This window comes from Eleginops maclovinus, chromosome 23, assembly GCF_036324505.1.
Source record: "Eleginops maclovinus isolate JMC-PN-2008 ecotype Puerto Natales chromosome 23, JC_Emac_rtc_rv5, whole genome shotgun sequence".
Taxonomy (NCBI): Eukaryota; Metazoa; Chordata; class Actinopteri; order Perciformes; family Eleginopidae; genus Eleginops; species Eleginops maclovinus.
Window position 1 is genome coordinate 17981335 of NC_086371.1, and position 17100 is coordinate 17998434.

At 41.0% G+C, this 17100-nt stretch overlaps 1 protein-coding gene across 1 annotated transcript; it reads left to right on the forward strand.

Annotated features, from left to right (window-relative positions):
* The first annotated feature begins 13895 nt into the window (after positions 1-13895).
* nkx2.5 (NK2 homeobox 5) lies at positions 13896-16648 on the forward strand. Its single transcript, XM_063876766.1, has 2 exons — positions 13896-14386; positions 15093-16648. Exons 1-2 carry the CDS (start codon positions 14023-14025, stop codon positions 15704-15706), a joined length of 978 nt encoding a protein of 325 aa, XP_063732836.1. The 5' UTR covers positions 13896-14022; the 3' UTR covers positions 15707-16648.
* The last annotated feature ends 452 nt before the right edge of the window (positions 16649-17100 follow it).

Genomic DNA, 17100 nt, shown 5'->3' on the forward strand with positions numbered 1-17100 from the left:
AAAAACGAATGGCATATACAGTCTCTTGCAACAAATCCCAGCCCTGCCATCATAAATGTCTCCACCACAAATGATGTTTTCATCTCATTATCTCTTAAACGTTTTCTCTCTCTTTCATACAGAATGACAGATGTAAGAGCCAACTTGAAGTCTGGTGTCAGAATGTGCCAATTCAGCGATTCTTCATCATTCTGTGTTTGAAAAAGAGCAGGCCCAGTTACAGACAGAGTATAAACACGGGTGAGATGCAGGATGGGGGAACGTTGGTTTGTCCAGTGATTTAGCTACCAGTTGGAACTTTTTACAGCGGCACTGATTCACTTATACAAGTCCGCTCAGTAGTGTCAGCCAAAGCCAACGGTAATGATCAGTTGCAGTATGCTAACCACATGGTGGATGCTGCCTCCTCAGACCTCAGACTGTCTGCACTGAGATACACCTTGCTGTTTGAGGGGTTGAGAATACAGAAGTGTGCCAAAAAGCCAGGGAAAAAAGCATTCGGCCATTTTCATCCTTAAATCAAACCAACCTTCTTTTCTTCCCGCACACGCAAGGACAAACGTACACCCATACCTCAGAGACACACATAAGTAAAAATGTATATGGACACGTATTTTTATAACTTTACCCCACAGGAGACACAGTTTACAAATTTGTCAGTCCATTATGTTTTTGTTGTTTTACTTTTACTTTTTCTCTTCGTACAACTCTCTTCTTCCTGTCTCTCTCTTCCTCCTCCTCCATCCTTTTTCTATCTCCCACTTTAAGCTACTTCTCTTCTCTGTTGACAGCTTTGCTCGGCTGAAAAAAACAAGCAGAATTACTGAGTAAAAGGGAAAAAGAGAGCAAATAACAGCTCTTAGAATGTTTGGATTGTGAAACCAGAACATTAGTACAAACCATAATGGCTGGCCCAGAGAGGCCAGCGCTTCTCCAGCACTTCACTCTCACAGGCAATGATGTAACGCCAGCCATTTCATATGAAGCGTTCGCTTGTTGCACTCCTGAAAGTCTATTTATACCTACTTCGTCTACTCAAAATAAAGCAGCCTATGTTAGGCTGATGCCCCTTAAATAGCCTATTTATTTAAGCTTTCTCATGGCGATACCTTAAATCTGGATAAGTTGAATTGTTTAATGCATACTAAATAAAAGATGAAAAGAGAAAGTAAATGTAAGAGGACGTTGTCTGCTTGCAATGATGTGCTGTGCTTAGATATCCATAAATTACTATATTCAAGAACATAAAAAAGTGAGTCAGTCAACTGGCAGGTACAACCTGCTCCACTGACCAGGACAGATAATTTTACTACTACAAAGAAATGTGTGTGTGTGTGTGTGTGTGTGTGTGTGTGTTTGTGTGTGTGTGTGTGTGTGTGTGTGTGTGTGTGTGTGTGTGTGTGTTGTGGTGCCAACCAGGCATCAGTGTATACTATGCAGCAGAATAAACAAGTCTGTCTGTGTTTGCAGTCTGTAATTAAAGCCGTATAAAAGTGCACACGCATGCAGTAACAGCACACGTCATGGCCCTCAGCGGCTGTACCCGTCCGCCCTCAGCATGGGCTCCACAACAGCTGACCTACAACTTCTCTGCACAGACGTATATCAAACATAAAAATGTTAAATAAAAATCTGCACAGACGTGGACTGCATGGCGGGCTTGGATGGAGCTGAATGTGCAGCATACACTAAATGCAGCGTAATAATTTCCTGCTGCTGCTCACAATCACCCTTTGCAGTCTTGCTTCGTCAAGGCTGGATTCACAGATACACTGCAGGGAGATTTGATTGTATTGGCCTATTCCAGAGGGTAATCAGACCTCCCAATGGCTCCACCACCACCTCAGCTATAAAAATAACCTAGGCATGAGAAAAGACCGCATCATGCTGGATCCTGCCAGCGTTTGGCTTAAATCTAGACCCATAATCTACCGTGAGGTGAGCTCACAGGGTAGTCAGTTTCAAGACCTCCCAGCTCCAAGCTGACAGCTACCTGTACTGTCTGTTTGATCTTGGTGGGCATTCAGATGAATTCTAGGCCCAATACAACACATGTACCTCCCAAAACATGACATCTTCTTATAATGTATAGAAATTGTTCAGGCCAAAATCAAAAACATGTTTTTGTCTTCCCTGAAGTGCTATTTATCAATAGAGATATTGGCTGTAAATATGTTTGCCCCCCCTTCAAATATAATGGATCTAGTAAGAACTTGGCTTGTCGTAGTAAAAGTTGAAAAAAATACTTTGGAAAAATTCCACAGCTATCGCTCTTTCCATAAATCATGACCCGGTGAATCAAGATAATCTGCAGATGTTGTTGTGACCAGTTTCACTTAGGAACTATATGTTTTATAACAAACTACACCAGCCAACCGTATCACCATGCAGAAGGAAGCGTGTACTTAGACAGCCTTAGCTATAATTCAAGGAGGAAGATGTCATTGTTTTTACAATTTCACAGGTGATACATTCACACAACACTCTGCAGGTCACACCAATAATAAAAAGCACTATAAGAAAAGTATTTATTTTAGCTATTTAGTGGCAAACTGTGCCTTAAGGGGCAACCATTGCATATATATTGGGTTACTCTCTGCTCAGCAAGCCTGCTATACATCCAGATCCATACACTCAACAGAAATGTGTAATATAAACTGTTAACGCTGTGAGTTGTATATGTTACCGCAAGTGGAAGAATGTAAATGCTGACATAAGGATTGTATGTGTGTCAAATAGCAGGGAGTGTGCATCTGTGCCTGTAGGCACATGAAAATGCCCATGTGTTTGAGTGTGTGTGTCTGTGTGTTCACTCATGTGATGCTTGAGAGACTCTCCATTATAGTTTCTGACCAGATTTTGCCCTCTGGTGGTCCAACTGTGGCAGCACTGTTTTCTGTTTCACTCCACAAGTGAAAGCATAACTCACAGCTGCATGCCGCAGATGAAAGATGATGATTTTCACCGATTAAATTAAGAAATATACTCCACATAAAAACTTTTGTGCACCTTTTGTAGCTTAAATTTGGTGATTTTTTCAAAGCATTTAGCAAGGAAATGTAGGCGGATTACCGTCTGCTGCAGCAATGCATTCAATTGAGGGTTGCTAAGTAGGTGAATGAACAGCTCTACACTTATTTGTGTATGTATGTACCCATGCATATGTGTACATCCATGTGTGGGTGTGTGTGCACCAGTCACCAAACAGATGCCCTCAGAGCCAGTGACGGTCCCACGCATTTCCCATGCTCACTCACACTGAGCAGTGAGTTCCACCACACTCCCTCATTTTCACCTCGTCATGTGATCTTCCCCTCTCCTTTTCCTTCTCTCCCTCCCATCGTCACTGCCGCCATCATCATCACCCCACTTTGTTTTCAGCAGTTTTTTCGGCCTGACCTCATCTCTGGAAGAGGATAATTACCAAACGGGGACACCGTGTCTTATTTCTAGGTCAACGACTCGCTCACGTTTGCAGGTCTTTTTTGTTTCTGGGTTGGAAAAAGTTGCCAATGTTCCTGCCCCCCCAGGCGTACCCCATTCTCTGCCCCCCTGCATACATCAGTCCATAGTGAGATGGCTTTAGGAGTAATCACCGTAATCTCTCACTGTCTGAGGAGTTGGCAGGGCCCCCTCTGTGCACTGCAACTAGGAACATTGTGTCCATGCAGTGCTAGTTAAAGAGTGGTGATTGCAGAGAATGTGGCATGGTTTTGCAGAATGCCAGCCTATTAAGTTCAGCCATGCCAAAGCTATATTTGTGTTCCAAATGTTCTGCTGATTTGCAATGTACTGTACACACAATAAATGGCTTCATTTTGCAAAGAAAACAACTTCCAAAAGAATTACATCTTGCCCTAATAACCAAGCTATATTGTGTGTGCAGTCAGAGTAGCTGCTAAGTAATCCCATGCAGATTTCATAAGTGTGACCTGGTTAGGGGACGGTGTTGGAGCAGGTGGTCAGAGATAGATGGGTTAGGGTGATGGGCAACCCTGAGCGAGTTAAGCATAGGGCTAACAGGAGCTGCGCTGGTATTTCACTCACCTTGAGCATGTAAAACACTATCCCTGTGGAAGCAGCATGATGTCTGGGGGAAGGGGTCGAACTTTCTTCCTTGCCTGGACATACTGTAGATCATATAACTGGGCCAGCATGGGAGTACTTGAGCTGTGGAGGGAAACCACAAGGAAAAACTCAAGATTAGAGTTAGCTTATATGTGCATAAACCCAGTAAAAAAATAATTACTTGTTTTGTGGCTTTATCATCACAGAAAATAACAACAATGACCAATTTCAGATGACTATCATAGCTATCATACCATTTCAGTGCCGTTTTAATTAAAACAGACACATGCATGAACCCACACCCATCACTGCCCTATTCATTCCCTGGTAGCAGTCGTCACTGCCCCTAAGTGTCAGTTTGAAGAAGCAGCATTCAGAGAATGTAACGCATGTTGTACGTGCCTCGAGGTTGCCGCAGAAATTAAGCACATAGGTGCAAAGAAATGCCAGTAAGCCTCTGCATGGCTCCATCAGTCCAGCTCCTGGCAGAGCGCTGCCAGGCCCCAGGGCCCAGGAATGCTGTGCCCATCTGTCAACACAGAGCTGCCTTCCCTGGCAGATGCCACAGAGAGGATTTTTGTAACCTGGCCCTGGTTGGATTTCATAACCTGGCCTGGCAGTGTAGCAAAGAACCTCAGGGCTGCAGGAAGATTATGGGCTCGCATAAGATGGAGCTGCCTACGTGTTTGTGTGTGTGTGTGTGTGTGTGTGTGTGTGTGTGTGTGTGTGTGTGTGTGTGTGTGTGTGTGTGTGTGTGTGTGTGTGTGTGTGTGTGTGTTTAATAAAAAAACGTTATGTCTTGTTTTGTCAGTCCAAACGTTAATTAAGTTAAAGCAGGAAATCTCTATGTTTAAAAGACTGAATAATATGGATTTCTTGCCCATTTTTTAGGAAAAGTAACTTTGGGAATTATTAAGAATAGTGACATATTTTATATTTATATTTTTGTTGACTAATTTTTGCAGCTCCTATAAATTAGAGTGGGTTGGACTTCAAGCTAAAAACTGATAAATTATTAATTTCCTGAGCAAGCATGTAACACATATCTACCATCTCCTAAGCTCATCTCCTTGTCCTGCCTTCTCCTCCTTCACCCTCTCCTTCCCCTTTCATATCTCTTCCCACCACTCCTGTTCTGCTCCCGTAGCTATAATGAATGGTGTTCTCTATGTGGGGCCTGAATGTGTGTGGTGGAGCCAAGGGAGCACCACCTGAGTGATGATTCTGTCTGCCTGAGTCTCTCTCTCTAAGTTTCACACACACACACACACACACACACACACACACACACACACACACACACACACGCCTGACCTGCTGGGAACACAGGGTCTTGCTGTACCAGGCCTCTGTAGCAGGGGCAATTAGAAAGGTCCAGACGGAGCACAAGCTCTCTTCTCATACTGTCCCCATTAGAGAGGGAGACAGGCAGGGAGGAAAGACAGGAAGAGGACACACATTGACACACTGTCTCTCACTCTCACAAACGCACACATACACACACATGCACACACACAGTGGCCATACAGATCTTAGGCAGACTTTGCTTGCTTAAGGTGACTTGGTGGCTGGAGATAGTTAGCATTTTCCTCAGCTGTGTTTAAACCTGCTCCACAGACTTCTCAGTGAGAGCTGAGCACATGGACATCATGTTGGTGTCTGGGAATAATGGGCTGGAGCTGGATGAAGCAATGTAAAATCTGTTCAGGGTCAATGCTCTAAATCTGGAGGGGTCAAACGTCCCCCTTAACGAACGGCCCCACAGCAAATTTTCAAATATAAAACCACATTTGGTCTGCCTTTTTTAACCTGACTTATACATAAACATTAAAAATCAACATTATACATCCTAATGGTTTAACTATGCACTTAGGCACTGTATCAGAGTGTAAAAGTGTTTATATTTATGTAAAAAAAAATGTAAGAGCAGTAGATCCAAAAATAGTAATATGTGGGCACACCAATAAAATACTGTAATGTCAAATAATTCATTGTTAAAGGGGTTTTCCATCTCCTGTAGTGGTTATACAAGTGTCTGTGCATGTAAATCATCTGCAAAGGCTAACATCACAAAGTTCCCTCCAGACGGAGGTTCTCTTCTACACAGTCCCCCACCTGCCTGAAATATCTGAAATTGACTCCTTTGTTTACTTCCATAACATAGTGACATGAAGTTGTAACATTCACCTTTCTGTTGGCTAGAGCTCCGACACATTGTACGTCATAAGCTAAGGGGTGGGACATTTATAAGCAGTTCATCAATCACAATAGAGCCGGCCAGCTAACCAATCAGAGCAGACTGGACTCTGGTTTCAGACAGAGGGTGAAAGAAGCTGCTGCAGCACAGGAAGTATGAGAAAAATAAAGACACCAAAAAAACACTCCACAGTAGAGTCACAAAATACTATAAGAAACCTGAAAATGAACTTGATATGTTTTCTTTAAGTTGCGATTCAAAGTGATTTTAATAGAAAATTATTTTCCATGGCACATTTTATTGTGATCTAGAATCACTATTTTCTATGGCAGCATAATTGGTTGGAAACTACACATTTACTGTCGTTTGGCCAGTGGCCATCCCCGCTTTAAGTCCTGCAAAACTTTCCACTCAAAGAGAGATGAAAAAATGGTTTCAGGATGAAGTGTAGTAAAGTATCCCTTGAGCTTTCACAAAGGAGCATGATGGGAACGACTAGATGGAACTCAGTGATATTTGTACGTCACAGCTGACTGTGTGTGTGCGTTCTTGGGTGTGTGTGTTTCCAGACCTGATACGTGGCACAAGGCTCATCCTTGACCAGAGACGTGCGGAGAGGCCGGTGCTCTTTCCAGGCCACCGTTGTCTCCGCATGAATTATCCATCAGGTCGAGTGTGGTAATCAAGCTGCTCGAGCAAAGCCTTATTACAAAGTTGGTCATTTAACCCATTAGCAATGCTCTTACCTCATTCCTTGGTCAACTCCAATTGCATGGAAAATAGAGCAGTCAGCATTTTAAATGGGTTCAGGGGAGGTTGGGTGAGCTAAGGGCCATAAAGCGACGGCAGCTGATACAGCACATGCAGGCTGGCGGTGAGACGCTGTAAACCTCAGGGCACGTAGTTGATCATGGGTCACTGGAGAACTCTGGTATGATGATCTCATGATCGTGAAAACTAATATTTAAAGAGCGGACAAAAGGAGTACGCAGAGCTATACTGTATATTTACCATTTACAAAGAGCATTAGTGAAATAACACAGCTTCTCATACACCAGACTAGTATAATTTAGTGTTAGAAAGTCCAAATCAACAGATTGGATAAGCAGGTTCAGGTAACAATGAGTAGGCCTATTGGTCTAAAGTATTACATATAAAGGATTTCAGATTTTGATTCTCAAATGCTGTGACAAATTTTCATTTCAATCAGGAGTGACAAATGGGGGAATTATCTGTTTTCTACAATTGTAATATGTAGTGATGTGAAAAAGTATTTAATGATCTTTAATCTAAAAGAAACAGGGTGCGTTTGGGGTAATATTGTGGGAGAGTAAGTGAACTACTGTGTGCTGCTGCCCTCCTCTGGCTACTTTATGTACTAACCACCCCATATGCAGACTGATAAAGAACTGTTGTCATTTCAACATAATCAATATACAAGAATCATCTGACATTGAAATGTTGTACTTGTATGTTGTTTAACCGTATGGTGTATGTTTTAACAACAACATGTTTTGAACTATTAGTAGAGTACAGTAGTTGAGTACATTGACATTAGTTTGAATGTTAATTAACATGCATTTCCACTCTTCAAACAAAAAGAAAAGAAAAGAAAATATTCTGTTTTTCGCCGTTATGCCGAAGAAAATATTCCTACTGAGCCATTCACATGGCTAATGAATCTTACATATGACGTATAGCCTACATCCAGCTATTTGAGCTCATGTTGATACCACAGTCTTTCTCCTTAAGACCAGAAATGTAAGCTTTTCCTATGAGCATGTATCTCTACCTTGGCCCTGGAAACTGTTGGCTAGGTGTGTCCTGTACAACACACAGAGAAGTCAGTAAAAAGCAAGAAGCCGTGTTTCAAACAATGTGCTAAAAAATGAAATAGGGAAGCACATTTCCAAAGAAGGCTTCTAAAACACTAAATAATATCGATCTGTTACGTTCAGAAGGAGGCCTAATTTGGAATCAAAATGGAATGAAATGGCCCACCCTATGAAATGAATGGTCAACCCACTCTACGTTCCCGCATGTCTCCTCACTTCTAGGATGTAAATAATTGTGTTAAATGTCACGTTTGGGGAAGATTCTTGAGCAAGGATAGAAACTATCTTTTGAAGAAATATCACACAGATACGATTTAGTGGTCGAATGACTTGAAATCTTTGGATAACGCATGCTATTGAGTTATAACGTAGCATCATGTCGTTTGGAAGCTTTATTCATACAAAGTGTTAAAGTTCAGGGCATCTCTGTTTCTTCTGCTTTAATTTCAGGGTTTTTTCAGCGGAGTACCTCTTTAAATCCTGATTTTATATCTTCATTGAATATGTCAGCAGGGCACAACCTGTCCCCTAAAAATCCATTCACAGTTCATGAGCTCCAACACAGCAGATATCCTCCCACCGACCCTCAAACATCAGCTGTAGACAAAACTAACCCAACCACGGAGTAAAAACCGTCCTCTCATGTCCCCCAGGGGCTCTAACATCACCTTGAACTCAGCAGAGGACTGAGTGAAGCTGTGCCAAGCCCATGAACATGACCTGGGGAGTGCGTGTCAGGGGTGGGGAGGCAGAGGATGGAGCAAAGATGAAGGGGATGCTGCTCCTTCCATCACAGACAAGACAAACGATGCATGGACAGATGGCACTTGATACAGCTGCCATATTCACTTCAGTTTCCAGTTACTACAACCTGGCTCTGGATCAGCAAGTGCTTAGGTCACGCTATAACTGACACAGCGGGTTCAAGACTATATGCCAAAATCAGCCTTACAATAGAAATCATCAGAGGAAAGATAGCAATAGGACAATGTATTAAAAATAACACGGTTACCCACAAAGTGATCATTTGTGTACCAAATAACTTTGTGTCTTTGTGTTTCTCTCACAGTGAAGGAAGAATCCTAAATCTCTTAAAGAATGGGGGCAGTGTTTGAAACTGTAATCTGTTTATAAACCCGCACACACCTTGTTCAGAAGACACGTTTGCTTAAATTAGAAGTAGTGAGCATACAACTGGATAAATGAAACTTGATTATACTGCACAAGTTGTGTGAGTGTTAGAAAAAATATGATCCCAATAAGAGTTGTTGTTAAACACAATACCTTCTTCAATTAATTCAGAAATGTATCTGTTTTTGGACATTCAAGCCAAATGCTATTTTTCTGGGTGAAGTACATTATTTCTTAAAGCCAGAATTTGGATGTGTTCTACCAATGTCCACATGGTGGTGGTGTTTCTCACCAGGGAGTGAAGAGGATAAAGGTCCCTTGGACCAAAGATTTAACTCATCGCCAGTAAACCACATCAGTCATGTCTAACTCGGAGTCAACTCATGATATTCCCTCCACTGTTACTGTGTGAAATACCCAAGGTGCGCCAAGGTGTCACACAAGAGCTGTCTGATGTTATGATGTGACCAGAATGTGAATCAGTTTTAAAGTTTATGTTTAATTTAGGATTCCTTTCATCTAGGGCGAGTCAGTATCAATTGTGGATTAAATTGGAATTTGCATTATTAATACAGTAAAACTAATTTAAAGGTTGAAGACAGACAGCTGTACTCAGAAATTCTCAAGTTTTCCAGTGATTCATCCGGTTCCTCTAAATGTAGTTATGTCACATCAGACAGTTTATTCAACGCTACAAAGTACTAACATTTTTGAAGATAAGAAGAAGAAGACATACTCTTATTAATCAATTACAGGGAAATTGTTTTTCTCTACTCTGTTGTGTTGACACACATTACACACACAGAGGATATACATGCACAAACACAGAGGAAATACATGCACACACAACCACATGCAGAGGAGAGGTGGCAGAGCAGAGAGGCAGCACGGAATGGATTTAATATAAAATTTGGATTATTTCAAGGTTTGCTGAATTTCAAAATAAAATTGAGGAATGTTTTATTGAACTGTTTGACTCTCCTGATAAAACAGTGATGATGGTATACATTTGTGTTGTGTGTTTGTAGCTTTGTATTGTTCGATTACACTTATCTTAAATATATCACAGATCAGCCTAATGTTACCTTTCAAAGTGAGTGTAATACTGTTTGTACTGTAAATGTGACTTCAACAACATTCTACAGGAGCCTTTGTTACTCCCACCGAGTGTCAGTGGGATTTCATAGACGCTATCCTCATCAGAAGGCACAGTCAGATTTGTGATGTAGGTCAAACAAAACTGGTTTCTATTACGTTTTGGGTTTTTACAGTTTCCCACATCACAGAACTAACACTGTCAGAACTGGGGTGCGTTTTAAAATCCTCTAACAGGCCCTTCTGACTGTCCCGGTTTGGAAGAGCCTGTTTGGTCAGAGAAGCTCACTGTATGCCTTCATTTAAATTCTCAAAATCAATTAGCTTTTTGTTCATTTGTAAAGTAAGATTGATTTGATTTAACTTTATTGTTATGTTGAATGGCATATTGTACTGGCTTTTGCATTAAGACATTTTTAAATGTGTCTATGTCTGTGTGTTTTCATTGATGTACATTAGTGTATATGTGCACAGATGCAGTTAAATACTAAAAACACATATGTGTATTATTTTTGTAAATATGTGTATTTGTACACATGGAATGTTGGTCTTTTGTAGATGCACTACACTATTAATTAGGGAATTAATTGACGTGTTTATGTAAAAACACAAAACATGTATTTCAGGCTTCTTTTCAAATGATCTACATTTCTTAGTTGTTATTTTATACTTGAATTATTTGTCATGAGTTACAATTTGTAGGTTTTTTTTTTTATTGAAGCTTATCAACAATGAGCACTGGTGGAAGAAGTATTCAGCTCTTTTAAGTCAAGTAACAATACTTAGTATAAATACTACAAGCAAAGGCCATGGATTTAAAGTAATTTGACTAAAGGACAGGACCTTTAACATATATACTTAACCTACCAAAGGAAAAAGGACCCATGAGGAATGGCCTTTTCATGTTATTATACAGTGCCAAAATACTTTAGAATTATTAATGCAGTAATGTGTTCATTATAGCTACCTAATGTTGCAACTGATACATTTTAAGCTCTTTTTATATAATTTGGATTTTGTATTAGTTATTGGAATCTGCTAAAAGGCAATAACTTAAAAAAATAAATGTACTGAACTAAAGGGGATTAAGATTAATTAAGCTTAATATTTGCGTCCAAAATGTAGTAGAGTAAGTACAATATTCAAGTCAAGTACAAGTAGGCTATGTCACAGTTGTGCTTGAGTACAATAATTTAGGAATGTCCTTAGTTGCAGTCTCACTGTTTGTATTTATTTATAAACCACGTTTTAAAAGCAAGGATTGCGATTTTCCAAAAAAAGGTTTGGAGGTCCATCACTCCAACCCGCTGGCATTGTGAACAGGTTAGAGACGCCAGCCAGCTCATGGAGCAAGTGTAAAATGTTTGCGATGTCATTCCTCATTATATCCTAATGGGCCTGTTGCATCCTAATTAGTCTAATCAGTGAACAGTTAATGGATCTTATCACCAAAAGGCCTCTAGGACAGAGAGAGGCCATTGTACAGCGGCACCAGGAACGTTTAGGCAAGAGACAAAAATCTTAATTTGGGTCCCACACACGCAACCACGCGCACATACAGGGGGCAGGGGGGGTGGGGGTCCTCACTTCGACACACAGCCCTCAAAATACCCACACGTTCGTGCAGCGGAAGTTTTTAAGCAACCTTATCTGAAGCTTTATCTGAGTTGGAGATGTGCTGCAGAAAGACGGGTCAAAGGGGAGCTGCAGGACGAAGCATTAGGGATATGAAACACATGCCAGACCTGTCATGTTCAATTTACAGTTGACTGGGTGGTTTAGTTAGAACTGAAGTCCGGCGGTGGATGATACAGGCCTATATCCCAAGGGATTAATCGTTTTAATGTAATGACTTTATTGCGATTAAAGAAAGAAAACAGGGGGACTTTACATCCAAAACCGCGTAAAGCCAGCGGAAATCAATCATCAAGAAAACATTTTCCCTGTGTCTCGTCCCCCACCTCCCTCCCCCGTGCGTTTACTTTATTTCGCCAATTATTACAGCAAGAGCCGGGCCAGTGTTGACTCTCACTGCGCCTGAGAGAGATTTTACGGCCATTCATCAGCTCTCGAGGCGCACAAATAGTCTTTAAAACTATAAACACCATCGCTGGGTCGGAGACAGGGGGACCCATTTACCCCGTGGCTGTGCTAAACGCTGAAGATAAAACAAACGATAATACTGTCTGTCTCCTGTGACCGTCTCCACAGGCATTAATAGCAGGTTTAGTGCCAACTGTGCATGGGGGAAACACACGGAGCTAATGCGTCATTACGCACTCCATTTTACTGCTGTCCGGCGAAATGATTTGACTTTGTTGTTGTTAATCTTTACAGACATCTGCATTATACGTTATTTTTAGTGGATTATAAAGGCACGATTCACGATTGTCTGTGGTTTAACCCTCGAAATAATTGTCTGTGATGTTTTACCTTAACACAGTAACAGTTGGACAGTGAGAGAGGGATATATGGAGACATAAACTGTTTCCCAACATATTGATTACACCTTGTGTAGTCAAATATAGAAGTTGTGTGTCTCAATTCTTTCTCCGAGAAGAGCATATTGGGATTTAAAGCTGGAATTTCTAAAAAATATATCGATTTGGCTCAAATAAATGCTTAAATGCAATACAACGGGTATTTATTTTTCGTTACGACATGGGTGTCATAAATGACACCTCTTTAGGATAACCTGGCCTGCGGCGTGGGTGGGAGTGTGTGTGTGTGTGTGTGTGTGTGTGTGTGTGTGTGTGTGTGTGTGTGTGTGTGTGTGTGTGTGTGTGTGTGTGTGTGTGTGTGTGTGTGTGTGTGTGTGTGTGTGTGTGTGTGTGCAGGTTTGTTGTCATCTGTTATCACGTCCTGATAACACAGACAGTGGCTCCAGATTCTCTCTGAGGCAGACAGCAGAATGTGTCGCTGGTGGTTTCAGGTTCCTGCAGGGACCCAACCTCTTGTCTGCTCCGTTTCCCTTCGGATGAGGGACTGGGCCGACACCCCTAATACATGCACGCGCATGATCAGACAACCTCGCTTGTCATATTCCTCCACGAATCCTACATGATGCATGTTTGACTCCTTAGTCATTCTTATAAACGTTTGATGTAGACGCATTAGATAAATCATTTCTCTTGGTACTTGAATGTGTGTAAACATCCGTCTAAAAGCTGCATGGGTTTGAATGGACTGGGAATCGTGCGTAAATACAACACTGAAAATAGGCTATGCGGCCCAACAAGCCAATTATTGAGATTCACATCATGTTAAAAATATAGAGAAGTTTTTTCACCAAAGCTATCTTTGATTTTGGAAATATTTCTAACTATGGAGGGAGAATAATGAGGTATGGGTTGGTGTTGTATATATGCAGTGATTGGACACATGTAGGCCTATAAGGAACATGCACCAGACATCGCTTTGCGTCATGAAATGGGAGTACCATTGTCTCCATACAGAGGGTCCCACTGGCTCCCCCCCCCCCCCCCCCCCCTGCGTCACTGAGAGGAGAAGAAGGCCAAGAAAAAAGTTTGGAGACAGAGTTGACATTCAAAATGCCCACTTCACTCAAGATCAGTCTGCTACACCAAACTAATACTTAAATCCAGTAAATATTACCAGGAAGGAGAGAGACTTTGTTGACGTTTTTTTGTTACTTCCACATGACAGGTTAATAGTTTCTTTTTTCAGTTCTTGGCAATGTTTCCCTGCCCCAGCAACACGTCCACTCCCTTCTCTGTAAAGGATATATTAAACCTGGAGCAGAGTCATGACGTTATGGCGTCTCCTCTGGACGTTTCTTCTCGTATGGACTGTTGCAGCGTACCGACCACCTCCTCCTCCTGCTCCTCTTCCTCCTCCTGCATGCTGGCCCGCCTGAAGCAGGAGCCTCTCCGGGACATGTCGTCCGCCGCTTCGATGTTTGGAGAAGACCTGCAGGATCCCAGAGCCGGCAGAGGAAATGCACTCAACTTTGCTACTGCCTTTTATGGGAAATCCATCATGGAGATGGATTTAGTTAAGGATGGGAAATCAGACGCGTTTGAGGGGAAACGTAGAAAAGGTGAGATGATGAAAGGAGGAACATTTAATTGTGCAGGCCTGTGCAAAAATAGGCCCAATGAATGGCGTTGTTTGATTTGTGCAAAACGCATCAGATGCTCCAACAATTAAATAAAAAGTACACCAAAGAAATAAAACAGTAATACAGCAAAAACTCGTTCACTGCGGACACAGGCTTGAAAATGGGATGTTCTATGCGTAAACATTTGAGTTGGAATACGTTTTTTCCTTGTGGCCTGCTACATTTATTTAGGAGTTATATAATCAATATAGAACATATGAATATTTGTCTAAATGACTACAAACCCACTCAAAAAGTTGCATTGTAAAAGTGTCCCATGTTTTATCCAAATGATACACTGAATGGTCAGCTAAAAGAACTGAATATCGTACTATGACACAAGCCAATTAAACGAAAAATAATGATATTATGATTATTAAAGTATAAGATGCTGTAGTAAAATATCCTAGCTCTATAGGCCGAAATAGGTAAATACATGTCCAACTCTCACTGTTCTCCTCTGTCTTTGTTTTAATTATATTACTAATGTCTGCTTTTCTTTTTTATTATTGCTTGTCTTTTTACCTGCTGTTCGATTTTTAACTGGAACCCTGTACATTTCCCAGCTGTGGGGTTAATAAAGGAATTCAGATTCTGATTAAGAAGTTATTTTTTTCAACCTTTTCTTTACGCCTGGTGTGTTCAGAGGAGTTCAGCCCTCCTAGCGAGCCTGTGGAGGACATAAAACCAGATGATTCGAGCCGACCTAAGACCCGAAGACGCAGGAAGCCGCGGGTGCTCTTCTCCCAGGCGCAGGTGTACGAACTGGAGCGGCGCTTCAAGCAGCAGAGGTACCTGTCCGCACCGGAGAGAGACCACCTGGCCGGGGTGCTCAAACTCACCCCAACCCAGGTGAAGATCTGGTTCCAGAACAGGAGGTACAAGTGCAAGCGGCAGAGGCAGGACCAAAGCCTGGAGATGGTGTCGCTGCCGCCGCCCAGGAGGGTTTCGGTGCCGGTGCTGGTGCGGGACGGGAAGCCTTGCCTGGCTGCAGACACAGCCTCCTACAACCCGTCCTACAGCATGGGGCACATCAACCATTTCACGTATAACAACTACCCGGCCTTCAGTAACTACACCAGCCCCGGCTGCAACACAAACTATGCGTGTAGCTATCCTGCATCCACAATGCAAACTATGCAAGGACCCTCCAACAACGGGAACTACATGAACTTCGGGGTTGGGGACCTGAATAACGTGCAGAACACATTCACCTCCAGTAATGGGGTGTCTTCGTTACATGGCATTAGGACATGGTAAACAAATCTAGTATTTCCTATTCACTTTAACTGGGTTATTTTACGATTGCATGCATTTTTAAATGTGTCAGGACTTTCAGAGTGTGGTCAAATTTCTATTCTATCTATATGAAATTACTTATTCCTGCTAGTTTTACCGTTTGTGTTTTAAGCACTGAATAGCTTATATTTTTATTTATTTTCATGACAATGCCCCGTAAATCAAATTTCAAGATCTGAATCAGCATACAGATGAGGAAATGTAACCAAAACAAGTTGCAAGCACAGTAATTTAAAGTTATTTTAAAAGTAACATTTGAAACCATTTCCTCTTCCTTCCTTTTATTTTATTATTTGTATTGACTCCAAATGTATTTTTCAATATGTGTACCTATAAAAGTTAGACTTAGAGGGTGAAAACAAAACAAAAAAATACAACTACTCGTAAATTAAGGCATTATTGTAAATCTAATTACTAATATTGTGTTTTATATTGCCTGAAATAAGCTAATTAATTATGAAAATGTAAATGAAGTTGTTGGGTGGAAAAAGTTGGCTCTATATAAAATATATGATAAAAAGTATATAATATGTAACACTGAACAATGTCTTTCGATCACATAATGGTTAAACTGGTTACCCAGCAGGATCCTAAAGTTTTTACAACCTTCATATGGTTTGTGTCTGGTTAAAATGTTCAAGTGGCCATTAGGAAGCTTCCTTCAATGTTCTTAAACAAGGTTAAAAGGTCGTTCAGAGTGGACACTTTTTACTGCTCATTGTCAGCCACCTACACACATGTTTTCAGTCACTGCTACAGAGATGGCTGTCAGCCATGACCTTGAGCGGTACTAAATCTTTGTATGTTTTTAATTCTGTGGATATAGAAACTTTTTGATTTTCTTTTATTATATTGTGTGTACAAGTATCTCAAAGCCATCTTGAAAGTCAGCCACCTTTTTTTTTTGTCTGTACTTGTAAGTATCAAGACAAATTCAAGATGTTATCTGATCCAAGATATTTATCTATTTTTGGACAGTTTACTTGATTATTAAAAACTTTGTTTTCCTTCCCTTATGTCATTACTGTTTTTTTCTACTGTATGAGGAAAGTCAATCGATATGGTAATGTTGACTTGTGGTGCTTTGACAAAATATTTACATATAATGAGATTTTTAATTATCATCATCAGTAATATGGAAATAATGAAAAGGGGGAAAAAGCAGGTAATAGAACAGTGTTGGGAGTTCCGATTACATCACTTATGTTATGCAGCCTTTAAAATCCGTAATGGCAACACTTAAGTTACACTTTTGATATCCAAAAGCGAAGATTTGTATCATGCTATCAATAAAATACCAATACTGCCTAGCCCTATTTAAAAATTGAAGGTCTCAGAGGGAAATTTTGCAGTTG

What these genes read in the sequence shown, in the direction of transcription:
- nkx2.5 (XM_063876766.1), top strand. Translation starts at nt 14,023, where the DNA reads ATGTTTCCCTGCCCCAGCAACACGTCCACTCCCTTCTCTGTAAAGGAT. An exon ending in TGAGGGGAAACGTAGAAAAG is followed by an intron (nt 14,387 to 15,092) that starts GTGAGATGATGA and finishes TGGTGTGTTCAG; the next exon opens with AGGAGTTCAGCCCTCCTAGC.